Source organism: Thunnus maccoyii, chromosome 4 (genome assembly GCF_910596095.1).
Source record: "Thunnus maccoyii chromosome 4, fThuMac1.1, whole genome shotgun sequence".
NCBI lineage: Eukaryota > Metazoa > Chordata > Actinopteri > Scombriformes > Scombridae > Thunnus > Thunnus maccoyii.
The window spans coordinates 22,730,577-22,751,556 of NC_056536.1; the positions used below are offsets into that span (position 1 = coordinate 22,730,577).

The 20,980-nt window shown below is 40.2% G+C and overlaps 2 protein-coding genes across 2 annotated transcripts; one reads left to right on the plus strand and one right to left on the minus strand.

Annotated features, from left to right (window-relative positions):
* Positions 1-1,310: 1,310 nt before the first annotated feature.
* On the minus strand, positions 1,311-4,361 carry lsm14b (LSM family member 14B). Its single transcript, XM_042408954.1, has 8 exons — positions 4,148-4,361; positions 3,855-4,018; positions 3,598-3,727; positions 3,278-3,472; positions 3,005-3,091; positions 2,725-2,883; positions 2,220-2,355; positions 1,311-2,139 (listed from the first exon to the last, which is right to left on the minus strand). Exons 1-8 carry the CDS (start codon positions 4,266-4,268, stop codon positions 1,980-1,982), a joined length of 1,152 nt encoding a protein of 383 aa, XP_042264888.1. The 5' UTR covers positions 4,269-4,361; the 3' UTR covers positions 1,311-1,979.
* A 705-nt stretch (positions 4,362-5,066) lies between these two features.
* Positions 5,067-20,673, plus strand: LOC121895617 (transcription initiation factor TFIID subunit 4-like). The gene is made up of 16 exons (XM_042408953.1): positions 5,067-5,337; positions 5,493-6,296; positions 7,796-7,950; positions 9,395-9,514; positions 11,035-11,190; positions 11,336-11,458; positions 11,634-11,723; positions 14,313-14,540; positions 14,694-14,829; positions 15,340-15,457; positions 17,047-17,216; positions 17,360-17,490; positions 17,612-17,737; positions 17,973-18,029; positions 18,115-18,234; positions 18,361-20,673. Exons 1-16 carry the CDS (start codon positions 5,067-5,069, stop codon positions 18,526-18,528), a joined length of 2,973 nt encoding a protein of 990 aa, XP_042264887.1. The 3' UTR covers positions 18,529-20,673.
* The last annotated feature ends 307 nt before the right edge of the window (positions 20,674-20,980 follow it).

Sequence of the window (20,980 nt, forward strand, 5' to 3'; positions counted from 1 at the left end):
ATTGCATAACAGAGGGAAATCCGTCTCCCTCCATTTTTGGTATAGCCCGGACAGTGAGTAGCCTACCACTTTCCCACATCCTTTGATTCATGAAAGCCAATCACTCCACATTGTACGCGCCGCTCAGTACGCAGAAGCTCCGATGAGGACCAGCTGTGAGGAGTGATTGCAAAAGTTGTTTAAGCTCCCTCGGGAAATTTTTTTTAAAATGCCACAATTAACAGTCTTCTCATGTTTAGTACAGTAGTAATACCATGGACTTGACATTTGTCAGCATCTTCAGTTTAAAGACCCCCTCCAGACATGTTTGTGTGTGATGTGGATTTTCCTAAAGAAAAAAGATTATCTTGTTGATTTTTTTATGACTACATCTACCCTTTCTCCCTGGTTGAACCCATAACCTATGAATATGCAAATATTGTTAATTTCCAAAGTAGTAAGATGTCTATTTTACTGAAAAGTCCATTCTCAGTGTATTTACACTGGAAGCTTCAAGTTTCCACATCACACTTGTGTAAGTTGCATTTACAGTTGCAGTGAGATTTACAGATACATCATTTTGCTAAAAAAAAAACAAAAAAAAAACCACAATGAAATACGTTAATATTTTAGATGTACATGTATTCCTTTAATTTTCTTCAAATAAAATGAGCTTTTTAAGATGTACAAGGAAAACAAAACAAAACTCCAAAACACACTGCAGGCATTTTAATGGAACATGAGAGCTGCTGTAGGTGTTGAGAGAATAACCTTTAGGTCTGACAGGACGTCTCGTCTTTACTTGCAAAACCCCGAGCCGGAAAGCGTGTTGTTTTATTATGACAACCGAGAACCGTAACCTGTCACGTCAGCTGCGACTATATAACCGCATATTAAACGGGGTTTTTAATATAAAGATTTTGGTTTCTATTGCTTATTCTGTTTGTTATGTTCGAAAACATAACATAAACGTAGTCGATGTAAATGTCACCGATTCCTTTGTAAATGTGGTGAAACGTTATTAAAACACAATAGTCTATGAACAATGATGATTAATCTCACCCACTTTGGGAACCACTGGTCTAGAATTAGAGTCTGAGGGACACCTTACTGTCTAAAGACAATCAATTCATCCTGGTCAGGGAAGCTGATTAAGTGCACTATAGCACTGATACTATCCCATAAATCATCATACATAAACCATTAACTGCATTAGGATAGCCCATCTCCAAGTTTACATGTGATGCTCACTTATACACATGCCAGTGACTAATATGACCTCAGGACAATGTGATGTAACCTATACAGCCTCAGAAAGCATGACAAGTGCATCAGCAATTTCCACTTTATTTACATTATCTCACTTGTTGCGTCAATATGACAAAATAAAGCATTGCAAAAGATTTAGCCTCATATACATTTAAGTCTAGTTCATTTTACATCTACAGTTCAAAAAACATCTGTTAATGAAATAAATGTAGCTACAAATTATAATACATACTTCAAGAGGAAAAGCAGAGCTTCTTTAAACATTAAACCAATATATTCTAGGGTGAAATTCATCAAGTAGTTGAAAACAAAACAGAAACTTAAACATTCACTTCCCATTTCAAAGAAAACAAAAACCAGACTCTTCAGTCAAATATTCAGAGGGGAAAGATGTTGTCACATACAGTGGACTATTTAGTGAGCCATCCATATCTGAAATGGGACAAAATGACCAAAAAAAAAAAAAAAAAAAAAAAAAAAAAAAAAAGTAGGCCTAATAAATATATGGGGACAGAGTAACTGCCAAAGGGAGGGAAAAAACAAACAAAGACCAAAAACAAAAAAATCCACAAACAGATCCTTCTGCATATAGTGCCAGCAGAGTTGCCTTTGCTGATCAGAAAAATTACATTTAGACAGGTAAAAGTAACCAAACCCCATTTGTTACTCATAAGGAAAACAATCATTGGAGGGTGGGCATTACTTTAATGCCTTTGTATCAACTCTGACCTTTACAGCTGTCCACTCCTGGCTCTGAGAGAAGGTAGAGTCTGAACAGCGCCCCGTCCTCTTCGTCCAGTATATCCACCTCTGAAGCCTTGGCCCCTCAAGAACCGTCCAGGGACCCCAAAAGTCTCCAGATTGCGCTTCCGCTCCTCTGCCCATGTTAGTCTGAAACCAATGGTTGACACAAAGAGGTATACGCAGAGACTACTTTTTGGAATTTGAGGATAAAGAGATCACTAGTTTACCTGACTTTATTATCAGAGGAGATGTTGTCAAAGAAGGACTTTGCCTTGTTGTAGTAGCATTTTGGTCCAAAATGATCATCCTCTGCATTTGAGTGTGATTCCTCTCCATCTTTTTCTCCTATCTCATGATTTCCATCTGCAGACAGAACATGTAGTGCATGTGACTTTTCCTGAATTAAAGTTTGTTTAAATTGTGAGAACCTGGGCCAAAATGAACACACACACATGCAAAATTTTTCTTGAAGTACCATTCTGTCAGATACTATGACATGCCATTCATTAATACTGTCTTGCAGGCAAGCTCTAACCCCCTCAATTGTGGGGGGTTATGTTCCCCCACAAACAATTTAGGGGGTTAGAGCTTGCCTGCAAGACAGTATTAATGAATGGCATGTCATAGTATCTGACAGAATGGTACTTCAAGAAAAATTTTGTGTTAAAAAAAAAAAAACAACAAAAAACATCAGTTGAAAACACAGTGGTGCATTTGGGCTGATGAACCAACCTTTCACATTTACTTTGTCCTGCTCCTCCCTCTCCAACTCCTCCTTAATGAACTGGGCGTTTGAAGAATCAAAATCAAAATCTGTGTCAAACTTAAGGGTGGCAAATGGAACTTTTGCCACCATCAGCTGGCCTCTAAGGTTTCTGCGCCTTCGAGCTCCTAAGATTAATTGGGGGGGAGGGGGAAAATCATTGTTATCAGACAAGAAATCCCAAATATTCTGTCACTTGTACTCAGTCTTTTTTTCTTGCCATTTTAGAAACCTGTATGTAACCATTACCTTTTCTTCTTATAGGTGGCCTGTTTTCATCATTCTGCTGCTGCGAAGTTTCTCGCTGAGCAGTGGACACACCAGGGCCTGACTTCACTTTCAAGTAAAACATTTATGCTCACTGTTCAGATTGTATTCAATTAACACAACTGGACATTTAACTCCCTGCAACCATCCCACACAGAATTGTATGAATCAGTCCCACCGGTGACCCTGCCATTTGTTAATTAATAGAAACAGTATTCAATTTTGTCCCTTATTGCTACAAAACTGCATGCTTACTGGTGGCTCTGGTGCTCCCTCTGGTCTGGGAGGTTTCTCCTCTGGTCCTCTGGGGCCTTCTCCTCTCCCAGCGCTGCTCCTGCTCCTGGGGTGCAGTGAAACCTCTCCTCTGCCATGATTTTTCCACATGGAGGGTTTGAACAGCTTTTTCCACCATAGGGCCCCTTCGAACATGTAAGCCTGGGAGTACAGGCCCTGCATAAAGAACAAAATCATGAACTGCAGTACTTATGCAGCCTACTTAAAAAAGTAGGCAGCTACGCTTGGGGTGTGGGGTTATGGTTAGTTCACTAAGATTTAATTTGCTCTTTTTGACTTACCAAGGCCGAGAGCTGCAGCATACTGTTGATTAAGGAGAGAGCTGGCAGCAAGCTGGTTGTAGGCGGGCATCCCTAGGGGACTAAATGGTCCAAGAGCTGAGTAGGGGCCTGACGGGCCTGCACTAGATGACTGGAGGAAAAAAAAAAAAAAAAAGTAAAACAATTGAACACACACATCATCTGAGCCTCCATAATACTTATACATATACTTTGTCCACGTATGTGATATACTGTGTTGAAATGCAGTCCTTGTATACCTGCACTATTGCTGGATCTGGTGGCAGGCCATGGTGAGACCTTGGAGGTTCACATAGTGTTATATCCTTAATATCACTTCCCCGGAAAGTGATATACTCATAGATATCATCCTTGGGTGGTGTTGGTCTGTCAGTGGGTCGTCCCTCTGTTCCAAAACATTTGACTAGTCCAGAAAAAAAAGTTTGATAAAGCTTAATAATCCTAAAGTGACATTTTTATATAAGTTGAGCTGTTGTCTTTGTAAGCAAAAACACAGCAAAGAAACTGCCAGGCACAGGCCTACACCACTCACCTTTTGCCAGCACTACCGTGGAGTTCACTTTATCAATTGTATACAAAATGCCCTCGTAACGATTTTGAGCTTTTGAAATTAATCCTATTTTACAGCCAATGTAAGGCTTTGTTGAACTCATGGCTGCTAAGTTTGTAAACTAAAATATTTAGAACAGTTTCTTATACTACAATGACTCACATCATGTGTCAGCATTCAAGCCGAGAAGCGACTGGAAACTATAAGTGCCCCAGGTGAATTGAAACCACGCCCACTGAGGCTTAAACGCACCTGGCGGTAATGAGAAAACCACTAATTGACCAATCGGTCCATCTAACGAAATGTTTCATTCCTGATTCATGATATTGGCTTAGGCAACTGGCATGATTATCTGTAACATTTATTTGGACAGCGTGTGTGTGTGTGTTTTTTTTTTTTTTGTTTTAATTAGAAGTTACTCTAGATAAATGCACTCATCTAGGGTGAAGCCTGAGCAGAATGCTGCAATATATCAAAATGAACTGATAATTGTTGATTTTCGCGCTCAAGAGTTTGATATCTAGATAATAGCACTGCTGTCTGTCAGTGAGTGAGCGCTACAGGCAACAGCTGCTTTGAAAAAAAAAATAGCTCCAACGCAGCCATTTTGAGTCGTCTAACGATAAACTCAAACGGATATAAAATGCTTCGATACTCTGAATAAACCTACAAAGATATGTTGTACAACACAGGAACTCTCTCAGAGAATCTCCTCGACACACTAAAGTCCCGGCAGGGGTAGTTCTCTGTGCGGTATCGTTGTTTTCTCGTAGAAGTGTCACACAGCGCTGGCACACCAACACTGCACCTCGCAACCATTTGTTCCAAGCTTTATTTTCTTCGATCAACCAATCACAGCGTCCTTTGAGGCTGCGTCACGGAGGGTGCATCCAATCGGCGCATGCGTCTCACAAACCAGCGTAGCTGGGCAAAGATGGCGGCGGGCTCCGATTTGCTGGATGATGTTTTCTTCAACACAGAGGTGGACGAAAAAGTAGTTAGTGATGTAGTCGGATCTCTGGAGTCTGAGCTAGGAGGAGCAGGTCACGTCGATACAACGGGCAGGGTCCAGTCTGCAGCAAATCACGTCAGCAACTCAGCCGTAGGTAGTAACGTTACTTCCAATGTTCAGGGCAGCAAAATGGGACTTTCACAAGAGCTTGCTAAAGCAGGTAAGATAGCTGCCCACTCCGGTTAGCTAACAGTAGCTCATTTTGGTCACGTTGTTCTGCTGATTGTAGCTAACTTGGCTTCACTTGTGTGTTTCCCGAAACTAATGCGAATAGGAGAGTTGTTCCCTTGTTTTCATGTGTTTCCGCTGCTGTAGGGACAGGAGTGCAGGGAGGTGTCATTAACAGTGCGGGCTCCAACGGTTCAAGCATGGATGGAGCAGCTGGGACCACATCGGCGGCGGGACCGAGCGTGACAGCCGCTCAGAGTCAGTCCAAGCCGGCGACCGCTAGCGGAGGCGTTACGGTAGTATCAGATGCAACATCTGGTGTTGGGAAACCTGGAACAACTGGTGTTCAAACTTTGAATGGAAGTGCCGTTGTGACGAACTGTCATATTCCCGGAGGCGCATCTGTTGACAACAACTCACAGCCCACTGTTACGGTTGTCAACAACGGACCTGTTTCGGTGAACAAAGGAAACGCAGCAGTTTTGCCTGCAGCGCCCAGTACTATCATACGAACTTCTTCGACGAGTGCACAGAACGCTGTGACTTCGCTTGTCATTTCGTCTCAGTCCACTGTGAAAGGCGTACCCACGGTTACGCTTGTGAGGCCACCTATGCAAACACCCACTAACAACTCACAAAGCGGAACCACCGTTTTAACATCACCAGCTGTCAGTGTCACCAGCACCACCGGCTCGCTTGTTAACAAATTCGACTCCGCAAAGACTATAATACAGACCGGTGCTCACGTTGTGACTTCAAGTGTTGCGACAGGGACAACAGCGACCATGAGGAGCCCGACTGTTTTGCAAAACTTGAGGACTTCAGTACCATCACCAGTCGCTGCCACTGCTCCTGGTGGAATAAGAGCTATTGCTCCACAGGTGCTGGCCCCTCGACTCACCCAGCCGCAACAAAACGCTCCAAACATCCAAAACATCCAGCTCCCACCAGGTAACTTTTGGAAAGTTATCATTAGCTTTGCAGTAACTTTGTCTGAAACACAAACACACCTTTGTTTCATTTGTACAAGTTTTTTAGCTGCTTGTGTGTGAATAGGCAAGAAATGGTTTGAGACATATTGTAGTAAGGAGGCAGGACACAGACTTGTCTATTGAGGCCACAAACAACAGATTAGAGGTGGACAACATATCTCCACTATAGTATGTCAAACTAGCATTCTGTTGCAATCTGTTGATTGATATTACAGACAGTGGCGAACTGTTCTTACATCAGCAGCTATTTACTGTGTATCTATAGTCTCTCTCCCACGTGTATCTGTGTGTGTTAAACCGTTTGCAAAGGCTTATGGTATGATTGTTTGCTTCTGACCTCAGATAGATTTTACCCTCTGGCTAGTTGATGATGATTCAGATTTTCTTTGGCATAAAGTTGTATGAATTGCTCAAATGTAGTCAGTGGTTCTGTTTGGGAGTCATGTGTTGAGAGTTATTCCAGCCAGAAAGTGACTGGTCAGATAAGCCACTACACACAAGGGTCCTTAAACATTTTACCTACAGCATTTAAATACATGTATCCACCCACAACTCAGCCCAAAAAGTCCTTGCTTTTGCTGCTTAATTCTCCTGTCCAGTCACCCTGTAACTTTGTAGTACTTTGCTGTAGGCCAGGGTATTACTATGTACTATAGCCTGGTCTCTTATCACAAGGCTAGTCACCTGTTTGATGGGAAGATTGAATGAAGTACTGGAAGGCCAAAAAAAACAGGCTCCAATGCATAGTAATACATTTGGCTGCTATAAAGTATTGGTGACAAGAAAAAAGTTTAACTTTGTTGTTTTCTTGTGGGTTGGAATGTTTTTGAGTTATAAGCAAGGCAGGGCAAGTTTTATTTGTATCGCACATTTCAACAAGGCCATTCAAAGTGCTCTACATAAAACATAAAAGGCATCAAAACAGAATGTAAAAGCCACCCAAGGCAATATAAAAAGACATTTAAATACAATTTTTAAAAAGTGTTAAATTGGAAATAAAAATAATTTAAAATAGAATAAGACTGACAAAACAGGAGAATAAAAGTTACAGTGCAGTGTAAAATATTAATCAAAAGCCTCACATTTGGTTTTAAAAAAAGGCAGCAGCAGCAACAAGAAAAGTCTGCAGCCTTGATTTAGCAGCAGACCTGCACTTCTCTGGGAGTTTGTTCCATATTTGTGGAGCATAAAAACTGGACGCTGCTTCTCCATGTTTAGTTTTGACTCTGGGGACATAGCACCGTGTTTGAGGCTCATTTTTGTCTGACCAGTCGCTTCCTGGCTAGAAATTCCCAGCCAAAAGGTAATATCCATGCATCAGTGGAGCTACAGATGAGTAAATCATAACCCCTCATGTCAGAAACTCCATGCATACATACATATATCGGTGAGACTGATCAGGACAGACAAGCCATCACCTTTGACATCTTAACCCCCCTTGACATTTGCCTCTTACAGGCATGGTCTTGGTTCGCAGCGAGAGTGGGCAGCTGCTGATGATTCACCAGCAGACCTTGGCGCAGATGCAGGCTCAGTCTCAGTCCCAAAGCGCCATGACACCACGACCTGCAGCTCCGACCAGCACTCCCCCTGTCCAGATCACTTCTCTACAGGTACCAGAACACACAAAAAATGTGACTCATACATGCTGGATCAGTATTGGTGTGGATACTGAGCTTTTTTAACAAACTGCATATCAGATAGATGTGACTGATACACATTAAACACTGTTTCTTTGTCACTATATACATTTTTAACTGTAAAGTCTGCACACCATGTTTTATGCAGAAAATATTATTTAATGCTCAGGCATTTTGTCCTTTTCAGTTTGACTAATGTATCCGTTTTGAAGTTCAAGCACCCATGAATTGAATAGAGGAAGAAGAGAGTCAAGCTCACATTTATATTTATAACTGTAACAACTCTGTGACCTTCTCATACAATATAATTCAAATGAACACAAGCTTTAAAAGAATGTTGGTTTATTAACATCTTCATTTGTAGTTAGGAAGTGAAGTGTAGTTACAGCCTCATGTTGTGTCACGGACGATCCCGATCAGTTCCACGTGGCGAAGTGTGCAGATTTCACTGAAAACAAAAACAAAAAGAGCCCTGATGATGATGATGATGATGATGGATCTGTACTCAGTATCAACAATACTCTGAATTTAGGTGTCAGAATTTGTTATCAGGAGACAAAAGGCGAGGCAAGTTTATTTTGTAAGGCACCTTTCAATAACAAGTGCTTAACATAAGACATAAAATACAAGATTTAAAAGAAACACAAGACAATATAAAATGAGGCATATAAATAGGATTAAAAGAGTAAAACAAGGTAGACAGTTAAAACAAGATAAAATATAACAAGACAGATGAAACAAGAGAATGAAGTGGGATCAGTGCATCCATAACATGAGGGCTGAGCAGTACACACACATCACAATGACAACAATCATGTACACATTCTTTAGTTTTTAGTTTTAGGTGCCATGCATACAACGATGCCTATCATGGTGTACAATGTATACAGTTTTACTGTCCAATAGAAAATGAAACTCATAAAGTTTACTTTTTCATTACAAATTGTAAAGAAAAATGTCCAAGTCAATCTGATTTAATTTTATAATGCAGCTTGATTTAATTACGTTTTGGTTACTGGCTTCACATACACACATAAATGACCAATAAAAATCATTATCGCTGTGAACTGATTTTTATTTAGCATGTGTAGAGTTTTGCATCCAACTTTAAAATTAGTGAAGAAACCGACAGAAAGGAGAACTGTTAGTGGATAAATCCAACATCTGCTTTTTGAAAGTAATCTGGTTTCAAGACAAAAAAAAAAAAGATGATACAGAGCAAGAAGAGAAACATTTTCTTTCTTTCCAAAGGGAGCAACAGACATTAAAAGCAGGATATTTATAGTGAAATAAAAGTTTTTGCAGTGTTTATCGGAGAAAACACAAGTAGTGCAATGTTATTTTTCTCGGTATTGCTGCGTTTGTGTATACTGTCATATGTGTAACACCTCCTTGCGTACTCCCTGTGGTTCTGCAGGCTCCAGGCGCATCGCTGCTGGCTCGTCCCGTTACCCCCACCACTATTATCAAGCAAGGTTCCACAGTCCAGACCACTGTGACGACCACCACGACACTGCAGAGGCCTCCTGTGCTGCAGGTAACTCCACTTACACATCCCTTTGAGTATTTAGTTCCCTGTCCAGGGTATCAAATTATTAAGCACCTAATGCCAAAAACCTTAAAAAGTTGTCAGGTCAATCGCTAAGGCTTTAAAAAATGTGATTTGAACGACTCCAGTTCAGTCTTTTGTATTTCTCAAGTAATCCTAAACCTTGTTAAAACAAGGCTTAGGATTGAATTACATCTGTTTGAACAGTTGCAAATACCAAAGAGAACAATTTGCTCTGTATGACACACAATTTGGCTTAAATTTAGCTGCAAACAACCTAACATAAAAGATATTTTGCAGCATTCTCAACTGGCTGCTGTGGTAAGTAGGAAAAAATTTCAACATGCCACTTAGAATTTTTACCTGCCACTTCTGAAACCTGGGTGCCGCTACTTCTGCACCTCCTGTGACTCAGAGAGACCGATGACATCAATGGCAACAACATCATAATTTTGTCTCCATCCTCCCTCCTGCCCACATTACTCTAGCCATAAAGTGCTGTCTTCATGGCCTCCTTAAAAGCAAACAGTCATGCTATTTCGCTTTTTCCAAACTCCATTTTTCACTAAAAGACCTTTTTCTTTCTTTTAATGTTTCCTGCGTCCACTAACCTCACACGGTCAGCACAAAAATTTAGCTTCTCTCATTCTAGTTTGGTGTTGCTCTAAAGGCATTTACTTCCGTTAGAATTGTCAATAATAGGCACCAAACAATTTGATTATCCAGGACAGAGACAAAATCAGTCACAAGAAGATTAAATCAAGTATGTGTGTTTTGAAGAAGCTTGTTGTTATTTGAAATGAATGTGCTCCTGGAATGAGCACATGATTGTTCTGTCGTTGTCCACCTGCTGAGAACAGGTTAGCACAGCTCTGAAGCTCTCTCACATCCAGGAGGAGATGGAAGTAATGTCTCAAAATGAGAAAAATAATATAATGTTTTTACTCCCATGTCTAAAGTAAGACTTAATATGCATCACTTTCAGCCATTTGGACAAGTTAGGACTGATTTATTACTCAGAAATGCTTGATAAAACCCACTCTGAATCTGTTTCATATGTTGTGTGGTCATTTTGGTTTTTCTAGTAACTGTTCATTGAAAGGATGATTTTTTTCTTTGCATCAATACCAGAACATTTGTCTCTCTTCTCTGGATGGCCTGTTTGTTTGGCTACTTTGAAAACCTTGCTGGCTGTTTTCATTTTTCTTGTGATTGTTCAGGTTGTCATGGAATTCTACTTGAGGTTGTCATTGTCTGTTATGCACATCATCTACAGTATTTCTGCTGTAATTAAGAGGTGGAAGAGGAGCGTTGTGAATACCCCACGTATATGTTGTATACATAGTGTACAAACATACAATAATAACACAATTCTATCCTAGAAAAGTAAAGCTTGAAAAGGATTATGTCCCATTAAGGGGTGAATGTACTGTACTGGAAACCGTTATTCTGACCTTGTCATTTTCCTGAGTGTCATCTCATAACCGCATATTCACTGACTCATATAGAACACCATCATGCTGGGAGGAACTGCCGCCACCCCGGGACAGCCACTAGGAACGCCCACCACAGTGCAGCCCGGATCTGCAGCCACAGCAGTAACGCAGAGGGTGGGGACCCTCGGGGCCACCGGGAGCCCTGTCACCCCAACAGCAGTCTCAGCTGTAAGAGAGAAATACTAACGTTGAATGCTTTTATCTGTGTAATCTGTCATAGATAAATAATGAGCTATACAGGTGTTTTTAGGGTGTTTTTGTGTTCTGCTTTACGTCTCTACTTAAAGTCTGATGTGTATATCTGTGTTTGCAGGAGACACTGGAGAATGTGAAAAAGTGTAGAAACTTTCTGTCCACGCTGATCAAGCTGGCATCCAGTGGAAAACAGTCCTCTGAGACCACCGCCAACGTCAAGGAGCTCGTCAAGAACCTGCTGGTACTTTTTTGTTTTCATCTTCCCCCCCCTCCATCATCTCCTTTATCTCTCCCACCATCTCTGTTTTAAAACTTGATCTCTCTGTCCTCATCTTCATCCCTTTCTTGTCATTCTTGTCATTCTCAACTTATATTTTTTCTGCTTTGATCCATCCTTTGTGTTTATTGTATAACAGGAAGCGAAGATAGAGCCCGAAGATTTCACCAGTAGGTTATACCGGGAGCTCAACTCCTCACCACAGCCGTACCTTGTGCCTTTCTTGAAGGTGAGATCAGTGACACGCAAGTAGATACACAAATACAACGTGTTTGACATTTCATTTTACAGGCTCTGTAAACTCAGTTACAATAGAGTTATTGCAGGGTTACTATTATCCTATTCTAATCTTAAATCTCAGAGATACAGTACACAAATAATTATAGAACGTAAGTTGTTTCCTTTGTAAGTTATGTAAGTTATTTTCTTTTTCATAAGACCAAATAATTAAATCCTGTAAAATTACACCATTTCTCCTTCAGGGTAAACATTGCAATTTAATTAACTAAAAGTCAACAACTCTGTTTGGCAGACACATTTACACATAGACTGGTATGACTGGTATAATTATGTGATTTAGAAGTCATGAGTATGGAACTGAAGTTGCAGAACCAGCTCTTGTTTAAAGTCTGTGTAAAGTCAATAATAAATATGTGTTTTGAATTTGTCACACCACAGAAAAATGTGTAATTAACCAGCTAGTCAAATTTGAATGATTTAAAAAAAACATCAAGTATGTAAAATTAGGTTTCAAAACTGTGGAAAAATAATCAGTGTTCTCTGCACTGAACGGCTGGGGGCGTGTCTGCTGAAAGCGCTGAAAGCACAGCACAACTGAACAGCGCTCATACAAAACTCTTATATAAAAATACACAATTTAAAATAGGCCTTGTTGGTAGGTGTGAGGCAAGCAACGTAGATGATATTTTAAAAATTAACGTTAGTAGCCACTGTAGCATATTTTGTAGGTAAATGTGGACTCATTTCAGTAAAAATGCAACTTAAATAACTAGTTAACAAGCGAACTATCATCAATCATTGTTATATTAAATTGTCGTTTTTTTCAATGGAGTTTGGTGCACTTAACATTTATTCACTTCTCTGCTGAAACGTCAGCATTCATTATGGCCATCACGCTTTGGCGAAGCGCTGCCCAACAAATGCTCTCCCTCTGGCCGGGGACCTCCTAGTCGCACAGCCAGTGCTGAAGCTGAAGCTGCAGGTGGCGGTCGGTGTCAGCTGCTGCTGGCCCTGCGTCCATTAACTCTACCTGTCCTCTCAGCCAAACAGCTGGTGCTTAAGCCAAAGCCGCTGCCGGCTTCACTCATCAACGGACACTTCAGCTGGGTTTAGATTAATTCCTTGAGCGCTGTCATTGACTGCAATGGTCTCATTCACCAGTAGCAGGGGATTATCCAAAGTGAATCCCAGTTGTGTCTGATGAAAGTTTGTAAAACTACCCAGTGTAAGTAAAAATAGTAAATATGAGTACGTGCACTCTAGTGTTTATATTTAGTTGGGGGGGGTGGGGGGGTCATGCTAGTAATCCATCTACGTCATCAAGCCACCATTTCAGGCTCGCCCAAAAAATCCTGAACACAGAAGTGTAACGCTCAGCTCAGCAGTTATTTTCTAACATGTATATAATATTTTCCTTTAAACAGACTTTAAACAGACTTTAAACAGTTACAACCTGGGAATTTAACTAGTGACACCAGTGGGGCATGAATAGGTTAAACAATGGGTTTATTATCCTGCATCAAACACAAGGTTTGTTTGTTAAAGTTGTATAACGAACACCAGCATGCTCAAACTGCTTCTGAAGCCCTTCTGAATTGCTAGTAGGGACAGATCGGTCTGACAGAGAGAAAAAAGGAACGTTTTCTCTTAATGCACAGTCTGCTCTGAAAGTTGTGTATGGCATAATATTCTTGCGTCCTGCTCCTGCCTCTTATAAATAGGCATTCTTTGTCTGGTTATAAGTGTAAAATAAGTGTAAAACGTAAAGTGTAAAATAAGCATAAAACATCACTGCAAACTCAGCATATGTGCACAGATGATGATATGGAGTCTCACCTCTCACTGTCATCAAACTTGCTTCCAACAATCTTCTTCCACTGTATGCCCTCATCCAACAACACTGGGTCGCAGGAAGTGCAGAGCATCATCATCCCTCCCAAAGTTTTCCCGAAATGGCAACTGAAGGATGGCTTTCAGCAGGCTCATTGGAATAGAAACAGGCATAATGTTGACATCACTTAATCCCAAATTTAGAAATAGACATATCATTGTGTACATATAAAATTCAGGTAAGGAGAAATTGAGTGATTTACATGTACAATGATGCAGGAGTACATTTATTGTCAGACTTTTTCCTCTGCTAGTATGAGCTGACTACTTAATAATCAGATCATTATGTCAGTTTAACCACAATCAAAACAAATCTAAAAAGATATTCATCAGTGCCCTATTTGTTGATTTAATAGTGGGAAAACACTTCTAAGCTATCACAAATAGCTCTCACACAGTTTTCCCAGTGGGATCTCCAATTTTCGGATATTTTAAGAAGTGAAAACAAAGGAAAAAAAAAAAATAAAAAGCCTTTATGAACTTTTCATTAGATACAGGCTAGGTAATAAAACAAAAACAAAATTCTCTGCACTTCTGTTTGTTTTCAGAACAGTATATGATAAAGACTGTACCATTTATCCCTAACCGCTGCCACTTTTACTTTATAATAACCACATCTATCCTATGTTGAAAGGTGACTGAATCAAACTGAATATATGCTCACTCTCTGTCCTCTCTCGGCCTGTAGAGAAGTCTCCCAGCACTGCGTCAGATGACCCCAGACTCGGAAGCCTTCATCCATCAAAGCCTGCTGCCTCAGCCCAGCACTCAGCCCGCTGCGGCAGCTTCCACAGCCCTCACCGCTGTAGTGCTGCGACCTCCTCTCTCCACCGCCGCCACTACAGCCACCAGCACTGCCGCGACCAAAACCACAGTTATCAGCCTCACTCAGACACCGCACAGTAAACCTGGACTGGTAATTTTGCCTGCTAGTGGAAATTATTACCTTTACTCGAATTCAGTGATTGGCATTAGAGGTGGAAACCTTGTATGTGACAGTTCATACTTCTGATCTTGTTCGTGATCGTATTCCGTGTTTCTCATCGCGTCTCTCTCTAATTGTGCGTAGATAGTGCCACAGCAACAGGGGACGGTGGTGAGGCCCCAGGTGACCCTGGCTCAGTCTCCCATGGTAACACTCAGAGGACAACCTCACAGTCGCATCATCGTGGGCCAGCCGCAGGTGGTCAAACAGCTGCATTCAGGTGTGTGTGTGTGTGTGTGTGTGTGTGCTAATCCTCCACAGTCACATATGATTATTTTATTTCTTCCATACAGTGATCTGAGTACGCTTCATTTAATTGTTCAGCACTCGTGCTGAATGTTTTATTTCTGTACTTCCTTATTTGAATCTGAACACACAGTCTGAGGCAGTGTCCAATCAGCAGATGCTTATAAAGTCACATGTTAAAAAATGCTTTGAAGAAAGTCACTGGAAAACATTAAAATGCACTGGTTCCCTCTGTTTGTATGTGGTCTGACTCCCATTCACTTTGTACAGTAATGGAAGTGCTGCCACCTTGTGGATAGTCTATATAATTGTAAGCTTTGAACATAAGTTGCCAAATTTGATTCCAGGCAATTACAAATTCGATTAATGTCATAGTGCAGAATGTAACTGTACACTAACAAATTTAACTGTAACTGCATTTAATTATTCTCAGTTAGCAAGAAAAATCTGAATTTGCTTTTTTCCCCTGTGTGTTTCTTATTAGTTCCCGCAGTGAAGCAGACGTTGGCTCCAGGGGCCAAAGGAGTACAAATCGTCAGTCAAGCTCCTCTCACTGCCGCTCAGAAAAACAAGCTGAAGGAAGCAGGAGGGGGAACCTTCAGGTCTGTGACAAATCCAGATAAATATCGTCAGTGTCTCTTAAATACTGGTCCCCGAGTAGTCATCAGGAGAAGTCTTTAGTGACATATTTGCACTGTTTTATTTCTCTAAAGTCTTTAAGATTGCTCTGATTTTTTTTTTTTTAATGATATTTGATGTTGTTCAGCAGTTAGCAAAAACATGAGACTCATAAATGCAACATTACTGATTCTTTGTAAGTGGCTGTGTATCTTACCAAGATTTTTAAAAAAAATTAAACTCTGCTTTAAAACAGGACCCAGGTTTATATGCTTTCAGGCTTTGTTTAGCCTAACATTACTTTACCAGTGTTGAGCCACGCATTTCTGCACGTGTCCAGAATTTTTTGGCCATTCAGCAGTGCAGCTCTAACGACATAAGTAGGGTGCTCTGTCATAAAAATGAGTCGGTTTTTGCTTTGGGAGATTTCAGCGTGCTGACTCTATCGTCCTAGTTTCTGTTCATATTTTGCCACCCTTCTGTTGTGTAATGATAAATTCATTAACACAGACACATTTGCTAATTACTACAGTAATTATCTGAATTAATGACCTCATAAGCAAAACTGGTCATGCGTAATTTATCATGGTAGTAACATTTTTCTTCATTTACAAAGATAGGAGTCGTTACATGGCTGTTGTATCGGGTTGCAGTAGACTCTACAGGTGTAACTACTAGACAGGTTTATGCTGTAAGATGAATTTATGAGCATAAAATAGTGATTTGATTGTGGAGCACATGAATTTTTGTTTTACCCTGAGTAACAGGTAGCAAGTATGACTGTTGAAACTTACTGAAACTTGTCAATGAGAACACCTATGTTGTGTGTTTGGACTGAAACAAAAAATAAGTTGTCAAGGAGAGCAGGAAGCGACAGCACAGAGGTGAAAACTGCTGACAGAAAGCAAAGTAAACCTGCTGCGTGTCTGTCGGAAGACCGTACGCTTTCAATTCCTCTTTTTAGCAGATGATGATGATCGATATGGACGGTTTCGTTATTTGCCAACTGAAAGATGGAGAAAAAGAGATTGAACCATTTGTTTTGCCTGACGTGTTATAGTTCAGAGCCACTATGTGTAGAATTTTTCTGCATATGATCTGATTATAGAGTCAAATTATTCTGATGGCATATGTTTTTGTGTGTAGGAAAAATTAGACAATCCAGTTAGATTAGTGCAGTCGCAGTGTTTTTGAAGTCTGACAACGTCTTTTTTGAAACTACCACTGAGGGACACCAGAGTAAATTTGTGTGGATATATGAACTGCTCTGATTAAATTGCAATTGTTTGGCTGGACTCAGTAATTGGGCAGCATGATAAATTAGCCTAATGTTTTTTCTAGCTGTGGGAGTATGTTTCCAGCTACAAAAGAGTACTGCAGCTAAATTAAAATATTATGAACTATTATTAATTAATATATATTTTGAATAAATGTATGCAGACAAAAAAAAGATGTCAGATTTAAATACAAAATATCAGTTTATGTCTCGTTCAGTTTGTCCCATAAAACCTTTGATGTTTTTTTTTTGTTCTTTTAAATGATGATGAGACTTGTCACTTTTCATTTCACCCAGGGATGATGATGATATCAATGATGTGGCCTCCATGGCAGGAGTCAATTTGTCGGAGGAGAGCGCCCGTATCCTAGCAACCAACTCAGAGCTTGTTGGCGCGGTGACTCGATCCTGTAAAGATGAGACCTTCCTCTCCACCTCTTTACTCACCCGAAGAGCCCTGGAGATCGGTGAGACAAACACACACACACACACACACACACAAAAACACATGAACTTTGGAGAAAATGTACAGCACGTTCTTGCTTTTAAAGGTAGACATGGTCTCTCACACTGTCTATATATTTATCCCTCTCTCCCTCTGTCGTGACAGGTAAGAAGTTTGGTGTCAGCGAGTTGGGCTCAGATGTGATTAACTTCATTTCCCACGCTACACAGCAACGATTACAAAACCTGCTGGAAAAGGTGTCACAAGTGGCACAGCAGAAGAACGTCAACCTCAAGGTGATAATTAACGACTGTAATCTGAGAGTGGATGAGACCCATCGCCGTTTAACCTGTTTTTATTTTTCCTGTTGTACCTCTCTGTCCTTTCTTGCGATATCTTACTTTATTCATTCCTCAGGAGGACGAGCGGCACGAGCAGGTCAGCGATGTGCGAACCCAGCTGAAGTTCTTCGAGCAGCTGGATCAGATGGAGAAGCAAAGGAAGGAAGAGCAGGAGAGAGAGATCCTCTTGAAGGCTGCCAAGGTAACAGTACATAACAAGGACACACAGAATCATTGACAGGAACAATCCTACATGCTACCATGATTGCAAAGACAAGGAAAGGAGTGACATTGTGTCATTAGCACATTTCCTCTGCTGCTAACAGTCACTAGAGGACAGATAGAATAACTGAGTGAGTGAATGAATAAAATAATTGATTGAATAAATTTAACATATCTGTCTTGAAATATTAAAACGTCTTCTACCTTAACTGCAGTCTCGGTCACGGCAAGAGGACCCGGAGCAGCTCAGACTTAAACAGAAGGCCAAAGAGGTAAATGCATGCTAATATAACTAGTAACGGCATTATGACGAGTCTGTCTGTGAGATTAATCCGTGTGTTCTTGCTTGTATTCCAGATGCAGCAGCAGGAACTGGCTCAGATCAGGCAGAGAGAAGCCAACCTAACGGCGCTGGCAGCAATCGGTCCGAGGAAAAAACGGAAAATGGACTCTCCTGTCAGGGGTGCCAGCGCAGAGGTGAGGAATATATAGCAATTTGTCGTAGACATGATGCATTTATTTTGAATTGTAAAACATTTGCAACAAAAAGATTAATAAAAGAGTAAAAGTCTTTCTCGTATTTGCTTTTTTTTAACCCCTCAGGGGTCAGGGTCGGGCCCCTCCCAGCCTGGTGGCTCCAGTGGAGCAGGCTCCAGACAGTTTATGCGACAGCGCATCACTAGAGTCAACCTCAGGGACCTGCTCTTCTGCCTGGAGAATGAAAAAGGGACCAGTCACTCACACCTGCTCTATAAAGGCTTCCTAAAATAGCACTCGCATTAAAATGACTAGTCCCACTCAGTGGCATTAAGGAAGCGGAGTTGAACGGCAGCTCAGACCCTTTTTGCCGGTACTTTCTTTGATCACTCACTGCTGAATGACGAGACATCTGTCTGTGGGATGAGAATGATCTGGAACTCCGAAGAGACATCAGCTTTTAAAAGCCTCTTCAAGCACAGGCCTTTTTGTATTTTCAGCGCAGAGATGGAGCAAAACATCGGAGCTCGGCCTTCATTTCAGCATGCCCTTCAGCTCGGTTCGCTCTGCAGAGAACTGTTGCACCCAAACACACTTCACCCATGCACTGCCCCATGCTGCATACAAGAAAAATGTCTTTAACTGAACTGAGCACTTAAGATCTGAAAACCATGTCAGTGTCATTGCACTGACATCCGCATTGTAGCAGCAAATCTCTGAAGTGGTTTGATTTTTTTTTTTTTTTAGATTCATGTGCAACATTCAGGTGCAACAGCCTGATTTTTTACAGTACTGCAGTAATGCTAATTTTGTTGACCATGTTAACGTAAATAGAGATTTTAATTTATCACACATATATACTATATTTTAGCACAGTTTTGATGCCTGTGGATTGTTTTACGGAGACTAATAGTCCCGTCGTCTGCTGAGTTGCCTTCTTACCAAATTAAGCCATATGGATTAGAATGTGTTGATCATTTTTAAAAAACTTTCATCTGTCCGACACTTCTCTCCAGATTTGTAAGGATGCGTGCTTTATTGTTTTGTCCTGTGCTTATTTTGTTCGTCTTTGCTCGACTGGAAACAAAAAGTAATTATTTACATGTCATGTGTCGTGCATGATGCAATCACAGGTGTTGGTATTTGAACTCTCACCACAATAGCGCATTTACTGTGAGCGTTCCTGACACAGTGGTTGAAAGAGAAACTCCACATTTTACTCAGATTGTAGCACATTTACTACACAGACTACACATACTTTACATTCCTATCTATCTTTGCTGAAGCATATCATACACATACACACACATACCATACATTCGGAATTTTTTTCCCCCACCTCAGCAGTCAGCAGTTTCCATTCAGTTTGTCAGTGACGGTATGAAATTCAACTTAAGGAAGTGAACCTTCTGTCACAGCAGGTGTCCTTACTAAAGTAATCATTTTTCGCTACATGATTGTTGCACACAATGACTGTAAAATCAGCAGGTTTTCTAGTGTGTGCTCAAGGAAATCTAAGAACAGTGAAACATTTACATTATGAAAATGATAATGTGGACTTGGCTCTATGTTACTTGAATTTTGTTACTAAGAAGCAGAGCTATTAAGTAATTTTTTTCGGCCTTTTATGAATGTCAACCAAAGAACTGCAGACTTTTCAAATGTTAAAGTATCCTTTGACTAAAATATCTTTGTGCAGGATGTTTACTGTGATGGGTTGCCTGACTCAAGCACATTTTGCTCTGCTTTTTGTTCCATTTTAAAAAAAAAAGGGAAGGGATGACTGCCTGAGGTGACATTAAAAAATCGAAACTCGTATGGTATAATTTGGAAATTAAATAGTTATTAGTAATGTAAAGTATACAGGCTGTGTAGTTCATGTGAGTTTGAAGAAAACAAGTCCCAAAAATATGTTATTGATTACACTCATTGAAGTGAATGACACATTTTTCAATAAGTTAGATGTCTGCATTTTTATATTTATGAGTGATAGAGGTTGAGGTGGGTAAACATGGACATGAAATGCAGAACGAGAACTGCACTTTGACAGATCAGTTTTCTAAAACAAGTTGATCAGATGAACATACCCACTTTATAACTTTTTATATTTTTAGTACACATACTAATTTTGGTCTTTATACCTTTGTCATTTTATGAAAGAATGTTTATTGGTAAATTTTATTACTGTATATACTTAGGTTTGCTACTTGTAGATTTATCAGTTGACAACTTCAAATTGGGCAAATTTGTCGTAATTGTCATATATATACAGTATATGACAAATAAGACAAATGTATGACTTTTTTTTTGCCAATATCTTGTAAATTTTGCACAGCCACTTGTTTATATGTAAATATCTGGATTTAAAAAAAAAAGTTTTTAATTGCTATTTTATAATGGATTGAGAGAATGAACTCTATTAAAACAAAACTACAAATATCTCCATTGTGATTGTCTTAATTTATGTGGGAGGTCTAACATTTCAGGTCCTCATCGGAGCCTAAAATACTGTGGCCTGTCACCAGGATATGTGATCTGCCCAAGAAACAGGAGGTACTTAAAACGAAGCTTTAAAGTGGACTGTTTAAGAGGATCTAAATGGAGTCGGAACATTGATAATCGATCTGGATTTGATGCTAAATGGTTCTATTTATAATAAGTATTTTAGAGTCCATCGCATTGGAAAGGGCCTGAAAATAGTACAACCAACTCAGTCTTGATACACAATGAGATATTATATCAACTG